This window comes from Taudactylus pleione, unplaced genomic scaffold (assembly GCF_031769625.1).
Source record: "Taudactylus pleione unplaced genomic scaffold, aTauple2 ptg000374l, whole genome shotgun sequence".
Classification (NCBI taxonomy): Eukaryota; Metazoa; Chordata; class Amphibia; order Anura; family Myobatrachidae; genus Taudactylus; species Taudactylus pleione.
This window is the reverse complement of record NW_028284775.1, coordinates 312,116-336,076: the sequence shown is the minus strand read 5'-3', so window position 1 is coordinate 336,076 and position 23,961 is coordinate 312,116. Positions and strand designations below refer to the sequence as shown.

Sequence of the window (23,961 nt, the reverse complement as noted above, 5' to 3'; positions counted from 1 at the left end):
TTACATTAGTTGATTAATCCAAGTAGCCTTAAGGTAGCCTTACACGGGACGATTTTTAACACGATTTTGGCAGTTTCTACAGGTTGGACAGACGAATCGTTTGAAAATAGTTGTATTTTGAGTCCTCTGCGACCCCGATGCGCGTCCCCGCCGTCATCTAGTTGGATCGCAGATCAGATGGTTTTGCAGAGAGATCTCAATTGATCGTGTACGATGTGATACACTTCTATGATCAATCGTACACCATTTGACCACATCTTATGAAGAATTTCAAGGGAAATCGTACAACTGATCTTACCAACTTTGAATCTCACCGTGTATGGGGGCCTTTAGAATATGTCAACTAAATATATATTCTGAATGTGTTGCTAATATATATCCTTGCCCCAAGATCTACAGCAGGAGTCTCTGTTAAGATGTATAAGTATGGCATTGATAAGTGGGCCTGATTCAGAGATGTAAGTAAATGCCAGCAAAGCTGCGACTTTGCATGCAGCTGCGGTGCGAAAATATAAAAATGTTGCAGCCACCTGGATTTGTATAAAGACACCCGCCGGATGTTTTGAAAATCCAAGTGACTGCGATAAAGACACAACAACAGTCTCAGAATAGTCAATTATTGGCCTTCTGAGTAACCCGATGGTCACGCAGAATGCCTGCGGGAATGGAGCCATTTTTTCTGCATACAGTATTGCAGTTGCAGGCTGAGACATGCCTGCGTTTGAGTCACTACCCCCATTGCTGCCCACAAATGTACCATAGCTAGTGATCGTGATGAACAAAAAACATTGTGGTTCCCAGGGAACCCTCACTTTAAACAATTGGGGTCCTACTCCACTCTTTCTGGGTCCCATCACATATTATGGGGGTGAAGGCAGGGAGCAGTTGGGACAGTGCTGGGGGCAGGTAGCACTTGGGGTAGAGGGGGTTAAGGGCAAGTAGCAGTTGGGGTAGAGCTGGGGGTAAAGGCATGGACAAGTTGGGATAGAGGGTAATAAGGGCAGGCAGTGCTGGGGAGAGAGTGAGTGAAGACAGCAGCTATGACAGTGCTGGGGGCAAGGAGGGGGCTAGAAGCAGGCAGTGCCGGGGGTTAGGGAAGGGGCAAGGGAAGATAGCTGGTGCAGTACTGGGGGGCAGGGGTAGGTAGCAGCTGGGACAATACTAGGGGCAAGGAAGGTTAGGGGCAGGCAGTACTGGGGTAGGGAGGGGGTAAGGGTGGATAACAGCTAGGGCAGTACTGGGGTGCAAAGAGGGGGTTAGGGACAGGCAAAACTGGGGGCAGTGCTGGAGCTAGGTTTGGGGTCAGGATAGCAGCTGGGGCAGTACTGGGGGTAAGGGTAGAGAGCAGTTGGGGAAGTGGTTTCCACCTTTCTCCTTCTGGGAACCCCTGGCCAAGCCACTGTTGTCTGCCTCCAGCTCCCTCCTGTCCAGCGCAGTGTCCACCTACCCGGGCCTCCTGCGTGCAGAGAGCTGGCAGAAGACGTCAGGGATGGAGCGCAGGCTACTGGAGAGGCCCGGCACCACTGACAATGCTGCAGCTAAGGAGGATGCCAGATGGATGCAGAGCCTGGGGAGAGTGCTGGCAGGCAGGTAGGGAGGCCTCAGGCGGTGACTGGATGAGATGCTACCGGCTCCAATTGGTTGAGGAGACGCTGCCAGTGGCGATTGGTTGAAGAGACGCTGCTGGCAGCGACTGCCTGCTGCGGCGCATACAGCACACACAGCGTGTCCTTCGCGACCCGCTTAGTTTTAGAAACAGAGCCCCTAATTGCATGTAGCACATAAAAGCGGCCTATAACATGTATTTTGCAATCATATTGTGAATAAATGCCAGTGGCAATGATAATGGAACTTGATGCATGTGCAGATTACAATAACTGCGTCCATCTTTGAATCAGGCCCTGTGTACGCAGTTCCGACGGGGTGGCACTGCACACTGTCCCGGCTCTGCTACCTGAGCACATGACATCTCTGTACCCTGGTCAACGGCACCGCTCGCACACCTCTAGTTTGGGCCCTGTACGGTATATGATCCATACAGTATGGATCATATTCAGAGCTAAAATGAGGGTCATTGAGCCCTATGAAAAACTACCATAAAGTAGTTGAGTGTTGAGTGTGAATGCAGGATAAGCAATGAATTCATCAGTACTATTTTCCCGTGCTCATGGCCTGTTTTGCAGTTGCACTAAAAGCTCATGTGTAATTTATGAACATAATTAAAACAGTGGTCTGTATTTTTAATTTTTATTACCACAGTATATTCCCTGTTCAAACACAGCTGGATTGCCAGGATATTATCTGACAAAGTGGCTCCTTATTTTCCTTTTTACAATTCTGGGTTCAATTAATTGTTGTGAATGGCTTTTAAACATTAATTAACCGATTTAGAACAGGTAATCGCATTGATAAAATAAGCAGAAAGAACAAAAGTAGAGCATTGGGTTCTGGGTAAAATAGGTCACATTGCAGCTGATCATTTCTCTGTTCTATATTCATATCTTCCAATGTGTTGTAATAGACTTGTGTGCTTAGGATGGAGTCATATCTTATTTACAAAAGAAAAGCATTAGCACAAAGTCCTACGGCTACATCCCACCAGCTTTAATTTACATCAGCTGTCCCTGCAGAGGTTAGTAAATATTGTTCAGCTACAGAGAATCTGTAGATAATGAACTGCAGAATTGTTTCAGAAAAAAAGCGGTGTTTTTCTCTTTTTAAGCACAGTCATTAGTTATTTGAATCGAGGATAATATGGAACTTACCACTGATTCCGGTTCAGGCAGCCATATTTCATTCTCCGAAATGAGTCCCATTTTGCACATTATCTGTAAGCATTAGTACTGCATTTTATGGTTTAATAATTTCACAGTATGAACGCACACAACAGTCTGAAATGAACAGCTTCAACAAAACGTTGCTTAGGTGTAAGTATTTAAATTATGTATTGCTCGATATAGTTCAAATATTTCATCTTTAGAAGCATAATTAAAGCGGTACGAAAGTACAGATGGGTCCCCATACATCTAGTCTCCTTGCGCGTTAAACAGCCCTTCTAGTCGCGCCATGCCGCGGCGTGACTCGGTAGCACTGAGCGTCTTTTTTTGCAACATTTTACCTTCAAATGCGTCTTATTTGCCCAGCGATGTGAATAGATATAATTTTAATCAGCAGAAGCTGCTTGTGCTATGCAGCATGCCTATGTTCTGTGAGCAGTGAGTGCGGGTGTATCTGCATACGAAACGCTACGTTACAGTGTCAGCGGCTGTAACACTGTAATGTAGGGTTTAGCATGCAGATACACCCGCAGACGCACAGAGAACATAGGCATGCTGCATATCATTTTAATCAGCAGAAGCAGATTGTGCTATCTATTTGCATTGCTGTGTGAATAAGACGCATTTGAAGGTAAAAAGTCACACAAAAGACGCTCAGAGCTACCAGGTCACAGGGAGCTCCCGCGTTGTGTGGCGCGACTTGTAGTGCACGGAGGATAGATGTATGTGGACACATCTGTACATAGTAAACATATTAAAAAGGTCTGCAAGAGGCATGTATTCACATCTCTGTAGGTAACCAATAAACTGACTACTGGCTTACAATAATAATTATTGCAAAATGTACAAACAAGAAATACAAATTGCACTGCTTCACTACAGATAGTTGACATGTACGTCTCATACTTTGTCACGGGTTCTACTATACAGGTTTTCAACATACACGTAAACTAATCACAAGGCAGCCATGGAGCATGCATTGTGTGTACAGAGCTGTAAACACCATCTTTTACAGGTTAATTGATTCTAAAATAAAGCATTAAGTTATAGGATCTGTCTTTGATGACTGAGAAATACTATTCGGCTATGTGGAGAGGGTGGACATCGTGTATTGTGTATATATATATATATATATATATATATATATACATACATACATACAATCATCAGCCTTATTTTATCTATTGCTCCATTTAAAAGCTCACAAAAAGTAGAGTTAGGATAAAACAAGGCTGCTGTGATATAAATTACTGGCAACAATGTACTTCATTTATCTACAGTATGAAACAAGTTTCTGCAGGAAAACATCAGCATTCATCAGCCCATTTATTAGCGGTTTCTGAGTAAACATGGCTGCTGACATGACAAATGTTTGCTGACAATATGGGCAGGTGTTGTAGCAGTATAGTTATATTCCTGGACCCAATCCTCATTTTTTTTATTTCAGCCTTATTTTTACTGCAACTAATTATTTTATTTATTAACAGTTTCTTATATAGAGCAGCATATTCCGTTGCACTTAACAATTTGAAACAACATTAATAGAACAAGACTGGGTTGTAAGAGACAGATATAAAGGTAAGAGGGCCCTGCTCGCAAGCTTACAATCTATAGGGAAAAAGGTGTTGATACAGAAGGATAGGTGCTATATATTGCATTTTGGTCCAACCAGATAGCAGAGGTTCTTGGTGAGCTGTATGATCCAGCCACACTGGAAAGTTAGCCTAGGTTCAGGAGGATGTGAATGAAAGACTATGGGGGTCATTCAGACCCAGTCGCAAGCACCGATGTGCTCGCAACCGGGTCGATGGGTAGCCCTGCGCACGCGCAGCGGCCTCACTAAGCATGTGCAAGCCCCAGAGCGGAGCTCGCTACAAAAAGGGCGGCTGTTGATGTTGATCGACAGCTTGCCCCTTTTTGTAGGCGGGCCGGGGGGTGGTTTCCAAAACGGAGGCGTTCCTTAACGAATGCCTACCGTTTTGTGGGTGGCCGCACTGACATCATCAGTGATGTCAGTGGGGAGCTTCCTGCTCCATCAGAGCAGAAAGCTCCATGGGGCTTGCGAGTGCCCAGACCCAACCTTAGGGTCTGGTCGCAAGCCCCGATGGTCGCGATGGTGATCACCATCGCGACCATCACCCTGGTCATTAGCTAAGCAGCAGGAGGCCGCACCAAAAAACAAGAAGCGCCCGCCCTCATTCAGAGAGAGAGATCGCTTCTTGCGACCGCCTCTGAATGAGGTCCTATGTGTGAAGTTATGTGTGGACTGTGAGAGGTGATGTAATTGGACATGGAAGCTATGAAGGTTATGTGGGGCTTTCTGGAATCTGATAAGCTTGTCTGAAGAGGCGAGTTTTCAGGGAATGCTTGAATGTTTAAAGACTAGCGGAAAGTCTTATTGTGCGTGGGAGGGCATTCCAAAGGGTGGGTGCAGCCTGAAAAAAGTCCTGTAACCGTTAATGGGAGCAAGTAATGTGTGGGGATGAGAGACGCAGATCTTGTGCTGAGCGGAGAGGTCGGGTTGGGAGATATTTTGAGATGAGTGAAGAGATGTATGTTGGTGGTTTGGTTAATAGCTTTATTTGTAAGTATTTTATATTGAATACGGTAGAAGACCGGTAGCCAATGGAGGGACTGATAGAGTGGATCAGCAGACAATGAACGTTTAGCGAGAAAGATCAGCCTTGCAGCTGCATTCATAAGGGATTGTAGCAGCAAGAGTCTGTTTTTGGGAAGACCAGTAGGGAGACTATTGCAATAGTCTATGCGGGAAATAATGAGTGCATGGATTACAGTTTTTGCAGTGTCTTGTGTAAGATATGGGTGAATTTTGGCTATGTTTTTTAGATGCATGTAACAGGATTTTGAGACAGATTGAATGTGGGGAACAAAGGACAGTTCAGAGACGATTACACCAAGGCAGCGAGCTTGATTGTAGAGTTGTCAACAGTGACAGAGATATCAGGTCGGTAACTACTATTGGCCGGTGGAAATATAATTCATTCTGTTTTGGATACATTAAGTCTGAGGTGGCAAGATGCCATCCAAGATGAAATGGCAGAGAGCCATTCAGTGACACGGACCAGCACAGATGGTGACAAATCTGGGGAGGATAGGTAGATTTGAGTATCGTCCGCATACAGATAATACTGAAAACCAAAAGAGCTGGTTAGTTTGCCAATAGAGGTGGTAAAGATTGAGAAAACCAGAGGACCTAAGACTGAGCCTTGCGGTACTCCAACCGATAGAGGTAGTAAAGTTGAGGCAGAATCAGAAAAGCAAACAGTGAAAGAACAATTAGATAGGTAGGATGAGAACCAAGAAAGGGTTGTGTCTTGAAGACCTAGGGATTTTAGTGTTTGTATGAGAAGAGAGTGGTCAACAGTGTCGAAAGCAGCAGAGAGATCTAGAAGAATTAGAAGTGAGTAATGGCCTTTAGACTTGGCAGAGACCAGATCATTTACTACCTTAGTCAGTGCTATCTCTGTGGTGTTGGGAACGGAAGCCTGACTGAAGTGGGTCCAATAAGTTGTGGGTGTTAAGAAAGTGTGTGAGGCGAGTGTAGGCAAGTCTCTCCAGTAGCTTGGAGGGGCAAGGGAGCTGGGAGACAGGACAGTAATTTGAGAGAGTTAGGGTCAGAATTTTGTTTTTTTTTTCAAAATGGGAGTGACCACTGCATGCTTGAACAGTGATGGAAAGATACCAGTAGTGAAGGAAAGATTACAGATTTTAGTTAAGGGTGGGATGAGCACAGGAGACAGATCTTTACTGATTTGTGAGGGTATAGGATCAAGAGAAGATGTAGTACAGTAGGAGGATGAGAAGAGTGTAGATACTTCATCTTCATTAGTGGGGTCAAATGAAGAGAATGTGCCAGCGGGTTCAGGTAGGGAATTGAGCAGGTCACTGGCCGAGAAAGAGCCCTGCATTTCATTTTGGATATTATCAATCTTGTCCTTGAAATAGGAAGCAAGATATTGTGCACTGATAGTAGCAGGTGGTTTGGGTGAGGGAGGGGCAAGAAGTGATTTAAATGTATTAAAAAGTCGCTTTGGGTTAGCAAATTGGGCAGAGATGACAGATTGGAAATATGTTTGTTTGGCAGTATCTAGTGCATTACGATAAGAGTGGTAGATAGTCTTATATGTGAGGAAGTTACTTGGAGTAAGAGACTTACGCCACTGACGTTCCACTTTACGTGAGAGTTTTTGTAGGTGTCTTGTCAATTTGGAATGCCACGGTTGACATCTAGGTCTATGTGGAGTGTGATGGATAGCTGGAGCTACTTCATCAAGGGCTAGTTCTAGAATCTGGTTCAGGTGTGATACAGCAGTCTCAGGAGAAGTGAACTTAGAAATTGGTCAAATTAATTGTTGCAGAGTGGTGGCTAGTTGTTGAAAATTAATAGCATTAATACCTCTGCGGGTTTGAGGAGGCTTGGTTAATTTGATTGACATTGAGGTTGACGTAATGGAGGAGAGTGTGCAGGTGATAAGGTTATGATCTGAGAGAGGGAAAGGAGAATTTGTGAAATCAGAAACCGAGCATAGTTTGGTGAATACTAGATCAAGGCAGTGGCCATCCTGATGAGTAGAGGAGTCAGTCCATTGGGAGAGGCCAAGAGAGGAGGTTAGAGAGAGCAGTTTGGAGGCATGAGGAGATTGTGAACTGTCAATCGGGATATTGAAATCACCCATGATGATGGTGGAGATGTCAGAGGACAGGAAGTGAGGGAGCCAGGCAGAAAATTGTGTGGTCCAGGGGGACGATAGAGAGTAAGGGGTGAAAGTTCTAATAGAATGTACTTCAAATGATGTAGATGTAAGTGATGGTACCTGTGGGAGAACTGTGTATGTAAAAGATTGGGACAGTAATATTGCTACTACACCTCCTTTACTGGTACCAGGCCTGGAGGTGTGGATGAAGTGTAGGCCACCGTGTGAGAGTGCTGCAGGGGAGGCAGTGTCTGATTGTGTGAGCCATGTTTCTGTTATTGCCAGGAATTTGAGGTTATGAAATAAAGAGGTCATGGATGGATGTTAGTTTGTTGCAGACAGAGTGTGCATTCCTTAAGGCACATTTTAGTGTTTTGGAGGGTGATGGGAGGCATGTGATGTGTCTGAGGTTTGCTGGATTTATATTGCGTTGTGAGTGGGGCATGTGGGTAGGGCAAGAATATGGTGATATGTCACCAGCTAAAAGAAGTAGAAGGAGAGAGATATAAATATAGTTGTGGGTTTTGTCTGAAAGTTTTTTATGGTGACAGGTTGTGGATGTTATTGTCAATTTATAGAGATAACTAAAAAGCTCATGTGTGTTCACAAGAGGGGAGTAGATTATTGAGGTACATGGTGATTTAGATTAAAAAGTGAAATTCTTAGAATACTACGTAAATATAATCGTGATTTAGAAATTACCTGCTCTTAGTCGTTGTTTAATGTTTCTTCAACTGTTTTTTTTTAACTGTTCAGTTGAATACTTTGTGAATAGAATATTTCGTGAATGGAAAGCACAGCTCATTCGAGCACAGCTCTCTTATGGCCTGATTCAGAGCCGCTCGTAAGCGCCCGCTAGTTCGTTCCGAGCAATGTTTGCACAACTGCGCTTGCGTATGGATTGTAATACGCATGCGCGAACCAGTCAGTGCGGCCGCAAATCGTTTGTTCGCTAAATAGCGAATGCCTGCTATTTTGAGTGACAGGAGGAGGCGTATGTGGGTGGTAACAGGGGAAGGTGCTTGAAAACGGGGAGTGGAGATCAGAACGCAGGCGTGCTTAAAGGTCAAAACGGGCGTTTTAAGGGTGTGCATAATTAATACAGCAGCCTCATTGACCACGTCACTTGGTTATTTTATAGTCAGAACTGCTCGCAAGATTGCGGTAGGAAAAACCAACCACAAGAATAGCGAGCAGTTCATACGCTGGTCGATGTACTCGATTAATCTAATAAATAGCGGACATGACGTAGGATGCGAGCGGCCAGGGGGCGTATTTTTCCAAAAAACGACCGCATGTTTTGTTCGCTCGTACAGACCTAGAGGCGTGAACAGACCGCAAAGAGCGAACTGTTCATTTGAATAGCCACCCCTTTTTTCTGAACGAGCGAGCGCAAATAGCGTCCGGCTCTGAATCAGGCCCTTAGATCTGTCTATGAAGATATTGTATACTGTGGCTGATTAACACTGGCTATATCTGAATGTGCCTATCCACTAGATGATTAAAATGAGCGATTGAACGATAACTATATCGATATCGTTCGATAATCTTTTGAAAATCGTTTGCAGATTGTTTAAAAAATTGGTCTCTTAGACATCTATCATTGTGCAAACATGCTGGTCAACCTGATGATAACGTCAGGTTCAGCATGTTTGCAGATGATTGATTGTGCCTACACTGAACGACTGCTCGTTCAGTGTAGGCACATCACAGACTGACAAACGACTGCAGGATTACAATGTCATAATCGCGCAGTCTTTTGCCTGTCTTCTAGTGGATAGGCACCTTGAGACATGTCCAGCCGACCTAAGGTGTTAAATTGCCTTGTGTTTGACTATGTAAACAACAGCCCAGTATGCCATCATAAACTATGTTTGACTGAGAACATGTCAAAAACAGGTAATGAGTATTGCAACAATTTAGGATATCACATACATTGAAATGAGTTGGATTGCACAAAGTTACTTATTATTAAGTAAATTATTATATTTTGTACCTGCATCTATGTTGTAGTGTCTTATCTTTTTATTGATGATGCATGCACCTCAGAACAACTCATGTAATCAAAGCAGGCAGACTCAGGGGATTTAATATGTGATAATGTGCAACCAGACAACACTGGGATGACCAGCTGCACAAATTGCCGATTAATATGGTAAACTACCTTCGTCATTTTCCTGTACATCTATGAGGTGAGAGGAAAATTGAGCCAATACATTGGTTGCTGAATGCCTTTGCCCAACATCACCAGGAACTGAGAACCTGATTCAGAGATGTATGCTAACCCATTGGGTAGTGCACATGTCCGATGGTAAATGGTCTGTGTTTGTGCAGGACCCGTTCTGCGCATGTGCAGAACGAGTCCTGTGATACCGCAGAGTTCCTGCAAGCCTCTGCCTGGTTGACAGGCAGAAGGGTTTGTGGGGCAGTGTGGGGACGGGGATGGCCTGCATTCCCGGAAATGGGGGGTGTCTCGTCCCCGTTTTCTGGGAGTGCAGGCCATAGTTTGCGTCCATGGACACAGAGTTCCTGGCCTTGCAAGCCGACAAAACCGGTCAGGCTGCGTTGCTTCAGCTCCCACAGCCTGGCCAAGGGGACAACAATCGCAACCGATGGTCATGATTGCTCCATTGGTCGCAGCTCTGGAATCACAGATGCAACTAGGAGCCTCCTATAGAAGCTGAGGTTTGCAGTGAAATGCATTGAGGGATAGAGAGTTTTACTCTCCTGGGATTGCTGCTTATGTTCACCAGTTGAAACCTTTTGATATTTACGGCCAGCAGGAAAATATCTTCCGCATCACTGTACCATCTGACTGTGCATATTCAATGGTCATAGCACAAGACTTTATTGGACTACTCTAGTATACAGGGCAGACTTGGCACCAGTGGGAATATTATTACTGCCTGAGCCAGTTGTAGGCAGTATCATCGGTCCCCGTACTTATAGGACTGTATGCGGCCTTGGCAGGGACTCTGCGATTTATGTGACCACCGTGTAAGGATTGGCTGTTATTCGGTGCTGTGTTTATTATCATTCAGCAACAGTCACTGACATCCTGAAGCACTGCCTTGTCATATCATTATTGATCACGTCTTCCACTGAGTTTTCCTGCACTTCTCAGCACAGGTGTGGATTCGCCTGATCACCGACAGGAGCAGCGTTCCCACTGCACTGACACTGAGGTGTCTCAGCGGTAAGTATAGCCCGCTTTATCCCCGTAATTAGGAATCAACGGAAACGGGAGCCGGCAGAATGGTAAGTATCGCAAAAAAACAGAAATTTTCGGGAATTGTTCCTGGGACCCCCCTAAAGATGTCTAGACATGGGGGATCACTATGGGTAACCACATTTTTGCCTGCTTTAGGAAGTCGATGTTTGTAATAAATGCGGCTTAAGAAGAAGGGGTGAAGAATAGCAATTAGATTATTATTTTTTTTTAAAAACTATTTCCATCAAATTTGGGGTACATGAAAATGGGTGCAAGCATATTTTTAAGTCCCTAAAGTTCTTTTTCAAAATTCTTCAAAAATGCATCTGCCGCTACTACCTGCAATGAAGAATACACCTGCCGCATAATTGGGAACCCCTCTGGAATTAATGTTGGTACTTTAGAAGTTTGTCCCTTATTTTTATTTTTTTTCACCCAAAATTAAACTTACTTTACTTTTTTTGACACAGATCATTTTTTAGGGGACATTCCCAGGGGTGCAGGCTATTTTTTATAAGCCCGCACCCCTAAACCCCACTTCTGCACTTTTTTTCGCCATGTTAAACACTGTGAAAAGTTATCCCCGTTTTTTTACAAAGACTTTTCGCACCACCGAAAAGTCTTTGTAATTGAACACAGGGATAATTAAAATAGACGAAAATGACTTCATCAGCGATAAATTATCGCCGATAACGGCCTTTTCGCCTCTAATTGAATACTGCCCTCAGTCGCATACTGATATGTATATATATCAAATTAATTAGCACAGTTTCCTGATGTGTCCAAGTCATATCGCATTGTGACTTAGATGCATTTTTGTGATAAAAAAAGACGCCAGACGCTAGCAGAGTCTCACAGGACCTGGCGCGCCAGGAGCGGCTGATTGATGCGACTACAGCAAAGACGAGTGAAGACACATCTATATGTTGGTGTGTATCTGTGCTGCCATTTTCAAGCAGCAAGATAAGCAACCTAAGAGTACAGGCTCCCCTCCTCCAAACAATGGGTTGGGCTAGTTTGGCCTTTTCTGGAAAGATATTGTTTGAGAATTCCAGCTGCTTCTTTTCAATTTCAGACTTGATAACGCTGCAGTCATGTACTTAAAAAAGATGAGCATCCACAAGTATTATCCAGGCGAGCAGAGAGGCCCTGCTTGGGAATCACTTCTGTAACCCAGCATTCTAACTTGCCATGAAGGATTTCTCTGCTATTATTGTATACACAGTAACAAGTTATTGCCCAGTCACTGCAGTTTGCAATCAGCAAACACTGAGGGGTATATTTACTAAAGTGCAGGTTTTTAGAAGTGGAGATGTTGGCCATAGCAACCAATCAGATTCTACTTAATATTCATTTAGCACCTTCTAGAAGATAATAGCTAGAATCTGATTGGTTGCTATCGGCAACATCTCCACTTCTAAAGACCCCGCACTTTATTAAGTATACCTGAGACTGCAGAAATGCTGTAAGGACTAGCTCAGTATCTGATCATGTTACTGTACATGTATTTCCAGGCATAGCAGATAACAAAGCAGAAATATTATTCACACAGAGTGAGTTATTTTCCATGAGAATTTCAACATATTCCTTTAGTTGTTCTCCTTTTAAATCAGAAATCTGCAACTGCGTGGGCTAAGCAAAGGATGAATGATGGTCGCAGAATTTCACTTGTATTGTTATTATATGAATAACTATCTTTTTCCCCAACAAGCTATCATAAGAGCAAAGTGCATGACTAACTCAAACTTTGTGAATGCACATAAAGTCATTATATATAGTACTAAAATACACAAGTAGCCCAGTGAGAGTTGGGTACGAAATGCAGGCACTTGGGATATGGCATGTCAATAGACCGACAGTGGCATCCCGATGCTCACAATCCCGACAGCGGAAAAGTCAGTACTGTACCCCTGCCCTGTTTACCCCCTAACCCTTCTTTCCTGTATCCTAACCCTAACCCTCCCGACTAGTGCCTAACCCTAACGTCCCCCTCAGAGGTGCCTAACCCTAACTCCCCTGTGGTGCCTAAACCTAACCCTCCCATTCACCCCTCCCCACTGCTAAGAGCTAACCCACCCCGCTATACTTACGATCGGGATGCCTGCTGTTGGGATTCCGGCGACGGTCTTCTGGCCGCTGTTCGGGATTCTGGCAGTGGGATTTCGGCAGCTGGTTGTAGGTTTATTAACTACATAACGCCCAGTGCTACTGTACATGCTGCGTTAGCATACATGTTTGCATTTTTTGTGTTTTTATTTCAGGTTTATAGGAGTTCACCCCTTAGATTCAAGCCCTCATGGGCGCTATACCTGTCACCAATGCCCCTTTGATTCTCTGTACCCCTTTTCCCCACTGTCTGCCAACTTAATGGGCACAGGGATAACTGAGTGCTGATTTACATTCTACTCCTCCACCCACCCCACACTTGCATAACCCAACAATGCTTCTACAAACCATAGCAAGTCACTCTACCTTACTACCCCTATTTCCCCTCTATCTTTGCTTGTATTTTTATGCTTATATTTATTCTATGTATTTATGGTTGTTTATAACTGTATGGGGCTGTGGGTACCTTTGCAGCCTATAAATAAAATATAATAATAATGATAACTGTCACATCACTTAACATCATTGATCAAAAGAGTCAATTAGCAAATTAGTGCTCAAAGCCAAAGAGGGTGATACGAGATCCCATAGGAACCAATCACATGATGCTAACATCCAATCATGTGCTGCCCTTTTCAGCCAGAAACACACTCCTTTTCTTTCTTATTCCAATGGTATTAAAATGATGGTATCATCTGGGGGAAGTCCAATACCTTCATGGAAAACAGTTGGGTACTGAATTTGGAGAGCTTTAAACCTTCACTTAACAGGCACAGAAAATGCAGTAAGGTTGTCAAACATTATTTATTTGACTCTAGTTTTGGAATGGGTTGACGATAAATAATAAGATTTATAGCCAGTAACACTTTTCCAAAGCCAGAGGGAAGAAACAGCAGGTAGCTATATGCAGAGGATGTGTTACTTAGAGAGTGAAAGGAAGAACAATTGATGACAGTGTGACGCTGATTGGAAAAGATGAGATGAAATTACGGGACAGTCTCAGGAATTGTCAACTGTATAAAATAAGGGGTATTATCAGGAAACCTATATTGAAGATATAAAAGTAACTGCAGGGAGATATTATAATAGAAAATGAAAATGACACATAGGGGTAAATTTACTAAAGCGACACTTTTTAGAAGTGAGTATTAGAAGAGATGTTGCCCATAGCAACCAATCAGATTCTACTTAACATTTAACTAGCACCTTCTAGAAGATAATAGCTAGAATCTGATTAGTTGCTATGGGCAACATCTCTTCTAAAACTCACTTCTAAAAACTCTCACTTTAATAAATTTACCCCATAGGATTAGTTTGCAGAAGCTCAGTATAATAGTGAAATGATAAGAAAACAAAAGTGTAACTTTCAATGAAATGAGGAGACGCAAAGAAGATTATGCAATCCATGTACGTGTTACGGATCAAGGGGGGGCGATTCAGACCCGGACGCAAAGCAGCGCACTTTCGCTGCCATCAGGGCAGGGTATGCAAATTCCGCGATCGCAAGGCTTAAGAACGCCCTGTATGTCTTAGAGAGCGACGGCAGAGCGAACACATGAGAGTCTTAAGACGCCCACTTTTCTTTCTTAGCACACGTCATCTCTAGGAAGTGTTATGATTAATCAGTAACATCGCAAACCATTGGAGCTGCTCACAGCCCTTAAGGTAGACCCTACCCCACCGCAAGCAAGTACGTTTCCTTATTAGTGCGATCACTGCAGGCTGAAATACAACCAAGTGACGTGTACAATGACGCATCCATGCTAATTATGCACACCCATAAAACGCCATTTAGACGCCCAGACACGCCTGCGTTCACAGCACCACTCCCCCATTCACAAGCATCTTCCCGTTACCGCTCACATACTGGCACTGTCATTCAGAGTAGCGTCCAGCTCTGTGTACTACGAGCGCACAATTCCCGAGCGCAGTGAGTGTCTAGCGCATGTGCATATTGACGCATGCGGGCGACAATCGGCCATAGCGTGTGGTTCGCGGCTTAGCGAGCGGGTCTGAATCAGGCCCAAAGTCTGGCTGGAGTCAGGACACCCAGCTGCCAGATGGAATCTACAGGCAATAGTGCTGTGGCTACTTCCGTCACTAGGGGGCTCTTTGGCATAAAGCAATGCTAAAATGGGAAAGCATTCAGGCAAGATGTTAAACTGTAAAATAATTACATAATTGATTTTAACCATGTTCTAATAAAAAAAATTCTGAAACTAGAAATATATATCTGCAAATTATTTTTTTTCTACATTTTATTTTAATCAGTATACTCAACTTTCTGCAAGCTATTCTTTTTACAAGACCAATTGTATAAAGTGCAACAAAGATACATGTCATAGGGGTATTTCCAATTGTAGGCGTCATTTTGAAAAACCCTGCACACGGTTATTACAGCAGCCGCAAGGCTTTTCTCATCCAATAGGGTGCATGACTTATTTTTTCACGCGGCACTCAATGTTTATTTTGAGCACCTCCTGACCAAGTCCAATTTTTCCTTAATTCATTATTTTAAGAAAAGAATGTTGCAACTTGCTTCAGGACTCATTGGACACCTTCCCTAACGACTAATTAAGCAATTGGAAGTCTCCAATTAGCCTAATTAGTCAATCAAATTTACCTTCTGCAGCACTGTGGTCTTCTTCCGCTTTCCGGACTGAAGTCTTCTGTCTCCATCCTCTCCAGCAGCATGAGGGTGGTGTCAGGGTGTGAGGGTTGCGGCCAATGTCAGTGTGTGAGGGGTGGTGTCGGTGTGTGAGGGGTGGTGTCAGGGTGTGAGGGGTGCTGCCAATGTCAGTGTGTGAGGGGTGGTGTCGGTGTGTGAGGGGTGCTGCCAGTGTCAGTATGTGAGGGGTGGTGTCAGTGTGAGGGGTGCTGCCAATGTCAGGGTGTGTGGGGTGCTGCCAATGTCAGTGTGTGAGGGGTGATGCCAGTGTCAGTGTGTGAGGGGTGGTGTCAGGGTGTGAGGGGTGCTGCCAATGTCAGTGTGTGAGGGGTGGTGTCGGTGTGTGAGGGGTGCTGCCAGTGTCAGTATGTGAGGGGTGGTGTCAGTGTGTGAGGGGTGCTGCCAGTGTCAGTGCCAGTGTCAGTGTGTGTGGGGTGCTGCCAATGTCAGGTGTGTGAGGGGTGATGCCAGTGTCAGTGTGTGAGGGGTGGTGTCGGTGTGTGAGGGGTGGTGTCAGTGTATGAGGGGTGCTGCCAATGTCAGTGTGTGAGGGGTGCTGCCAGTGTCAGTATGTGAGGGGTGGTGTCAGTGTGTGAGGGGTGCTGCCAATGTCAGGGTGTGAGGAGTGCTGCCAGTGTCAGTGTGTGGGGGGTGCTGCCAATGTCAGTGTGTGAGGGGTGATGCAGTGTCAGTGTGTGAGGGGGTGGTGCCAGGGTGTGAGGGGTGCTGCCAATGTCAGTGTGTGAGGGGTGGTGTCAGTGTGTGAGGGGTGCTGCCAATGTCAGGGTGTGAGGGTGCTGCCAGTGTCAGTGTGTGTGGGGTGCTGCCAATGTCAATGTGTGAGGGGTGCTGCCAATGTCAGGGTGTGAGGAGTGCTGCCAGTGTCAGTGTGTGGGGGGTGCTGCCAATGTCAGTGTGTGAGGGGTGATGCCAGTGTCAGTGTGTGAGGGGTGGTGTCGGTGTGTGAGGGGTGCTGCCAGTGTCAGTATGTGAGGGTAGTGTCAGTGTGTGAGGGGTGCTGCCAATGTCAGGGTGTGAGGGGTGCTGCCAGTGTCAGTGTGTGTGGGGTGCTGCCAATGTCAATGTGTGAGGGGTGATGCCAGTGTCAGTGGTGTGTGGGGTGCTGCAATGTCAGTGTGTGTGGGGTGATGCCAGTGTCAGTGTGTGAGGGGTGGTTGTCGGTGTGTGAGGGGTGGTGCCAGGGTGTGAGGGGTGCTGCCAATGTCAGTGTGTGAGGGGTGGTGTCGGTGTGTGGAGGGTGCTGCCAGTGTCAGTATGTGAGGGGTGGTTTCAGTGTGTGAGGGGTGCTGCCAATGTCAGGGTGTGAGGGTGCTGCCAGTGTCAGTGTGTGTGGGGTGCTGCCAATGTCAGTGTGTGAGGGATGATGCCAGTGTCAGTGTGTGTGGGGTGCTGCCAATGTCAGTGTGTGTGGGGTGATGCCAGTGTCAGTGTGTGAGGGGTGGTGTCGGTGTGTGAGGGGTGGTGTCAGTGTGTGAGGGATGCTGCCAATGTCAGTGTGTGAGGAGTGGTGTCGGTGTGTGAGGGGTGCTGCCAATGTCAGTGTGTGAGGGATGCTGCCAATGTCAGTGTGTGAGGGGTGATGACAGTGTCAGTGTGTGAGGGGTGGTGTCGGTGTGTGACGGGTGCTGCCAGTGTCAGTGTGTAAGGGGTGGTGTCGGTGTGTGAGTGGTGCTGCCAATGTCAGTGTGTGAGGGGTGCTGCCGGTGTCGGTGTGTGAGGGGTGTTGCCAGTGTCAGTGTATGAGGGGTGGTGTCGGTGTGTGAGGGGCGCTGCCAATGTCAGTGTGTGAGGGGTGCTGCCGGTGTCGGTGTGTGAGGGGTGTTGCCAGTGTCAGTGTATGAGGGGTGGTGTCGGTGTGTGAGGGGAGCTGCCAGTGTCAGTGTGTGAGGGGTGCTGCCGGTGTCGGTGTGTGAGGGGTGTTGCCAGTGTCAGTGTATGAGGGGTGGTGTCGGTGTGTGAGGGGCGCTGCCAATGTCAGTGTGTGAGGGGTGCTGCCGGTGTCGGTGTGTGAGGGGTGTTGCCAGTGTCAGTGTATGAGGGGTGGTGTCGGTGTGTGAGGGGAGCTGCCAGTGTCAGTGTGTGAGGGGTGGTGTCGGTGTGTGAGTGGTGCTGCCAATGTCGGTGTGTGAGGGGTGTTGCCAGTGTCAGTGTATGAGGGGTGGTGTCGGTGTGTGAGGGGTGCTGCCAGTGTCAGTGTGTGAGGGGTGGTGTCGGTGTGTGAGTGGTGCTGCCAATGTCGGTGTGTGAGGGGTGCTGCCAGTGTCAGTGTGTGAGGGGTGGTGTTGGTATGTGAGGGGTGCTGCCGGTGTCGGTGTGGGAGGGGTGTTGCCAGTGTCAGTGTATGAGGGGTGGTGTCGGTGTGGGAGGGGTGTTGCCAGTGTCAGTGTATGAGGGGTGGTGTCGGTGTGTGAGGGGTGCTGCCAGTGTCAGTGTGTGAGTGGTGCTGCCGGTGTCGGTATGTGAGGGGTGCTACCGCAGTCCATATGTAAGGGATGCTGACGGGGTCTGTGAGGGGTGTCAGTGTGTGTGTGAGACCCCTATCAGTAATGTGTGTGTGTGTCCTGTGTGAGTGAGACCCCATCAGTAGTGTGTGTTTCCTGTGTGTGTGGGTAGTGTGTGTTTCATGTGTGTTTTAGTAGTGTGGGTTTCCTGAGTGTGTGGGTAGTGTGGGTTTCCTGTGTGTGTGGGTAGTGTGTGGAGCATGTGGGCACCGGATCACAGGTGAGTGTAGAATTTAGGTGGCCGCATCATCCCTCACAGGATTTTGCCCACAGTAATTCAATATTGGGCGCGAGGTCCGCAGGCAAAATCCCACACCCAATTGGATATTTGTAGTGGATGTGCATGACTGCTACTGCTTGTAGGCAAAGTACTCTGGAAATTACTTATCTTTCTAACCTATCTGTATGTCACTACAATGTTTAATTAAGGTTTACAGCTACATTTAAGTATTTTACAGTGAAACTGGAAATAATTGTATTTTTGTATCTAAATTCCATGCGCATTCACTATTATAGCAGACAAACGGTTTGTACCTCTCTGGCTGCTCTCTCGCCAGCCTGCACTGCACCTTCCATATAGCCACTCCACTGTGTAGCAGTTTCCGTGCCGGCAAAGTAAATCTTCCCAACAGGCTGTCGAATTACACTTTAGACATAGGTATAAAACATAGTTATTAAGTATTTGAAACACATTTTATTTTCATATAAATAAAAAACATAAAAAGTATACCTATGATTGAGACCAATATAAAGCAACACAACATACTTTCTAATTGGTTTATAAATATATACAATAAAGACTAAATAAAGAGGAATTAAGTATTCAGTATAAGGTAAACCAGATCCTAATTTGTCTGAGTAGTTTTGTCACTACTGCGGTTTAGCCAGGGTTCTATTTATGATATGGAGATGAGACCAATCTCTGGTGACAATGCTGCAAAAAAAGGCCCTGTCCATCGCACAATATAGCAAGAGGTAAACTGCTGAGAAATCACAGATTTAACCTGCAATATCTCATTTTTTGAAGCTCACAGGCGTCCCCGTAGACCGGCTGTTGGGATGCCGGCACTTACAGTCAGGTGCATAAATATAGGGACATTGACAGAATTTTCATATTTTGGCCTCTATTCACCACCACAATGGCTTTGAAACAAACAAGATGTGCTTTAACTGCAGATTTTCAGATTTAATTTGAGGGTAATTACATCCAAATGAGGTGAACGGTGTAGGCATTACAACGGTTTCTATATGTGCCTCCCACTTTTTAAGGGGCCAAAAGTAATGGGAGTCATATCTATTGTATATGATAACCTAGACATCATGAGTGAATACTCTGAGAATGAATGTTGAAATGATCAACTAACAGTAATTTAAAAACCTCTGTGGATCACGCATAACACCACAAGTGTAGCCCAGTCTGCCATTAGTGGCCAATCAAGTCTCTTGCCACTTTTAGCGTGTATGGTGTCAGATAACTAAAACTGGAACAACTGGTGACCTCACCATTCCCCGCCATCATTATTCTCACTATTACAGTTTCATTTAGTTTCAATTTACCTTCCATATTGAGTCATTACTCCTGGGGGGAAATAAGCAGTGTAGCAGCCACCAGAGTACTGTTCTTCACACCAGTTCTTCTCCTCATAGTGTACTGGCTATTGAATGATAAATGAACATAAAGGAGTATTATAACTAAAATATTACAGTACTTGACACTCATTACACTGTTTGGGACTGTTGATAGTGACAATATACCACTGTTTATCCTGTGTATGGATTTTGGAAATAATGAAGACATGTATGCAAATATTTTTGGACCAGCTATATAGGACATCACTGTGCTGCAGTTGGTGAATGCTTGTTTTTAACTATAGTATTTTTAAATGTGAAATGTATAACAGTTGTGGTTACAGTTAAACTACTGTATGTGCTCCGGCTACAGCACTAACACTTTAGATAAATGCTGTAACTACGTGAGCACAAACCTCTTTCATCATTTTTATTGCAATTGGTTTTGAAAGGGCACGTGTTTCAGTGCATGGCAAACTGTCTGTGTTTAGCAGGCGGCGAATGGGAGTTCCCGGTTACTCTCGGTCATAACCTTCTCACATCTGTTTTAATGGGAGGTCATTTTTATGGAAGATTTTTTTGCTTTTTTTCTGAAGACATTATGACTTTTATGTTTAAAAAAGCGGTGAATGAGATTTTTATGGAACTGTTTAAATTTCAATTACATTATATTTTTAAAAGCTTGAATGTGTTATTTATTTTTGCATTTTTTGGTATAATGAGCAAGTGTCTTTGGGACCCATGGCTCTTATACTTGAATCACTGAGGTGGCAATGTTTCCTCTCCACAGGTTCCAATCTTGTTAATTACCTCAGCCCCCACATACCAGCACTTTTTATCACTGTGTTGGTATCCTCTCGACTGCCGTTGTTTTAAGCATTACATGCTCTACAAAGACAAGTCTGTGGCTGGTTACACTATTGTAGATGGAAAACTAGGGCGTCTGGTGTGGTGATCAAGAGGAGGGGGGCTGCCAGCTACCACCGACATATGTGTGAGTGTGTGTGGTTGGGGGAAGATGCATTAACTACTACACACCCTGACAGCTGCAGGTGGATGTATGTGCAGTTCTCACACACTGAGTCACTCCCATGAGGCTCAACACCAGAGGTCAGAGGAGAGTGCTGAGCTCTGATTTGAGCAGATTATCACATTCTTCTCTGTCCCTTGGAGATCAGCAGCCTCGTGAGAGTGATTTCATGAGATGTCTGCTCTACTGTAGATTGGCAGCTACAGAGCCGATAAACCTTCTACCAGCCCTACAACCCCTATAAAAATTCTAAATATTGGAAGGTATGACCATGAAGTGGGGAAGGTGAGGTGGGTCTGGTGGCAAGTGCAGTGAGTCAGTTGGCATGTGAAAGAGGTTTGATGGCACATGAAAGAGGCTTGATGGCATGTGAAGGAAATCTAATGGCATGGTAGAAGGTCTGGTGGCATATAAGGGCATGTCGGTTATGTCTGATGGTCGTGTGGAGAGATTTTATTGCATGTGGGGACATTTGATGGCATGTGGAGAGTTCTGATGGCATTTGGAGGGGATCTGATAGCATGTGGAGGAGGTCTGGTGGCAAATGGAGTAGGTCAGGTGGCAAGCAGAAGTGGTATGGTGGCATGTGGGTGGTATGATTGCATAGATGGGGGTCTGATGGCATGTAAGGGCAATAGAGAATATCTTATGGTATGTAAGGCGGTTTGGCATATGGAGAGATCTGATGGGCATATGGGGAGGCATGATAGCATGTGATGGCATCTGAAGGGCATATGGTAGAGGCATTTGGGGAGGTTCAAGGGGTAAATTGGGAGGCATGATAGCATTTTGACGGGGGTCTGATGGTCACATGGGTAGATGTGAGAGGCATGAAAGGAGCAAGTGGGGAGGTTTGAGGGCCATGATTGCCATTTGCAATTTTTTTATTTTTTTCAACAGTTCCATCCACAGCGATTGTGTGTGCTGTAGCAGCGTGAACAACCATGAAAAGTCTAAGACTAACTGGACAATAAACACAGCAGTGAGGTAAAAGCTGTTCTGATGATGCTGTGCAGTGAACATACTGATATGTGGGCAGGTGTGATCGCATGTGGGGAGGGCTGTGGGGCATGCAAGGAGCATGTGGAGGTTTCTGATATTTAGCATTTCTTAAACCCTTTCAGAACAAATGCATGTTGGTAGGTGTGTGGAGAGAAGTGTTGAACTGAATCTTTGCAACTGGTGAAAGAAAGCCTAGCTTGTGGTCGCCCTTTTTTAGGGAAAACCAGCGAAGACCATATATTGCTGGACTTGGATGAGGATCTGAAGAGGGGGGATACTACGTGTTTTTTAATTTATCTTTATTTCTTTTCACAATCAATCACTTTTAGTTCTCTACAATTCAGCCATGCATGTTTTTTGTGCATGGATGACAGCAGATCCCCCAGAGTTAAATGACAATACTGCATCTGAATATATAACCGAATATATAACCACACACAAAACATTGATTTCTTACATGCAGTGCCTCTTCTGTACCCATGGCTTTGGCATAGTACTCACATATTCTTCTTTTCCTATGTACAATAATAATAATAATAATAATAAAGTGCTATATTTAAATAATATTCACCATTATATGAATATACAGGTTGAGTCTCCCATATCCAATTATTCAGAAATACAAAATATCCCGAAATACGGAATATTTTTAGCATGACTGAGATAGTGAAACCTTTGCTTTCTGATGGTTCAATGTACACAAACTTTGTTTAAGGCACAAAATTACCTTCAGGCTGTGTGTATAAGGTGTATATGAAACATAAATGAATTTCATGTATGTACACAAACTTTTTCTGATGCACAAAATTATTAAAAATATTGTATAAAATGACCTGCAGGCTGTGTGTATAAGGTGTATATAGAACATAAATGCATTCTGTTTATATTTGGGTCCCATTCCCATGATATCTCATTATGGTATGCAAATATTCCAAAATACAGAATATTCCGATATCCAAAATACTCCTAGTCCCAAACATTTTGGATATGGGAGACTCAACCTGTATCACGTTATATTATGCTACAATAGTTTTAAAGGGATTACAATTTTTGTGGTAGTTCAGACACTTGGAGCACAGCTACTGAGCATGGCACCCAAATCTACTACATATATTTTGGCATTATTGCATCCTTTGTGTCTACTTTAAGCAAAGGAAACTCCAAAGAAACACCCTATGGGGTAAATTCAATTTGCTATAAGGGGGCAAATTGCATTTGTAACGGTGGGCAAACGTCAGCAACGGCACATCAGCTTGCCTCCCTATCTCACCCCAGGCTCGCAGAATCTGCAAGTTCAGAACTACAGTAAGTGCAGCATATGGCCACACTTACTCGCAGGGCGAATGGCTAATTAATTTGACCCCTTTTGGTCCTTCAAAATAGTGTTGCTTATTTCTTCTCCTTGGCAACAATTAAATATATTGTACAAAGCAAAACTTCACGTTCCCATTTTATGGGAAATAAAGGACAATATTATCTGATACAATACGCCGTTCAGTCAGAGCAAAAAATTGTCCCTATGTCGTCATTGTGCAGAGCAACCGTCCAGGTGACTTGGCAGCATCAGGGCATACCTGACTGACATCGCCATTCTAGGAATGTATGAGCGTCACATGATGGTTACCGCCAAGTCCATCAGCCAAATGAGAGGAATGTAACATTTTCCATTAATCAAGTCCAACAAATCTACGCATGAATAGAATAACAGAGTGTACGCAAACCATTTACTGCCAGGCAACAGGCACTTGTCTTTGTTATCTTCTGGGAAATATTTCCTAAATAAAATAATTCAACTATTGTTAACAGTCTGACTGTAGAAGGCATTTTAATAAAGATCATGAAATTTGATTGTGATGATATTTTTAGTACAATTTCATAATATAAAATAAGTTAAGTTAACAAAAGAATAAGATAAATGTAAGACTAATTATTGAAATTAATAACTAGTCACAATGTTATCTTTGTGACAATTTTCAAAACAATGAATGCTAGGCTGTTTTAATGGGGCGCCGCGCCCTGTCCGATTTCACAAGGGCAGAAAAGCGCTCTGCCCTTTTGGCGGCGCCCCTCTAAAACAATATGTCGGGTGCCGTACCCACGAGCGGGCCACAGGGTCCCACGGGTGAGAAAAATTGCGGTGCAGTGATCACCGCTAAGAGGTGACAGGGCAAACACACAGTAATTTTACTTTATTAATGTGAAATTCAAGTGTTTATTGGGTTTAATTTTTCATGAAGAGTTGGGCATAGATTAACAAGAGATTTAAAATGTTTTGGAACTAATGTTATATGTAGTTATTATTATCATCATTTATTTATATGGCGCCACAAGTGTTCCGCAGCGCCTTACAAAGTACATAAA

The 23,961-nt window shown here is 44.5% G+C and overlaps 1 protein-coding gene across 1 annotated transcript in view; it reads right to left on the bottom strand.

The window, feature by feature from the left end:
• LOC148508168 (amine oxidase [flavin-containing] A-like) overlaps positions 1–23,961 on the bottom strand; it is a 126,430-nt gene that overhangs the window by 4,267 nt on the left and 98,202 nt on the right. Inside the window, exons 11-14 of the mRNA XM_088444906.1 lie at positions 22,058–22,115; positions 19,557–19,654; positions 18,534–18,645; positions 2,766–2,828 (exon numbers count right to left, since the gene is read on the bottom strand). Coding sequence (XP_088301032.1) covers positions 2,766–2,828; positions 18,534–18,645; positions 19,557–19,654; positions 22,058–22,115 — 331 coding nt within the window. The remainder of the gene's footprint in view (positions 1–2,765; positions 2,829–18,533; positions 18,646–19,556; positions 19,655–22,057; positions 22,116–23,961) is intronic.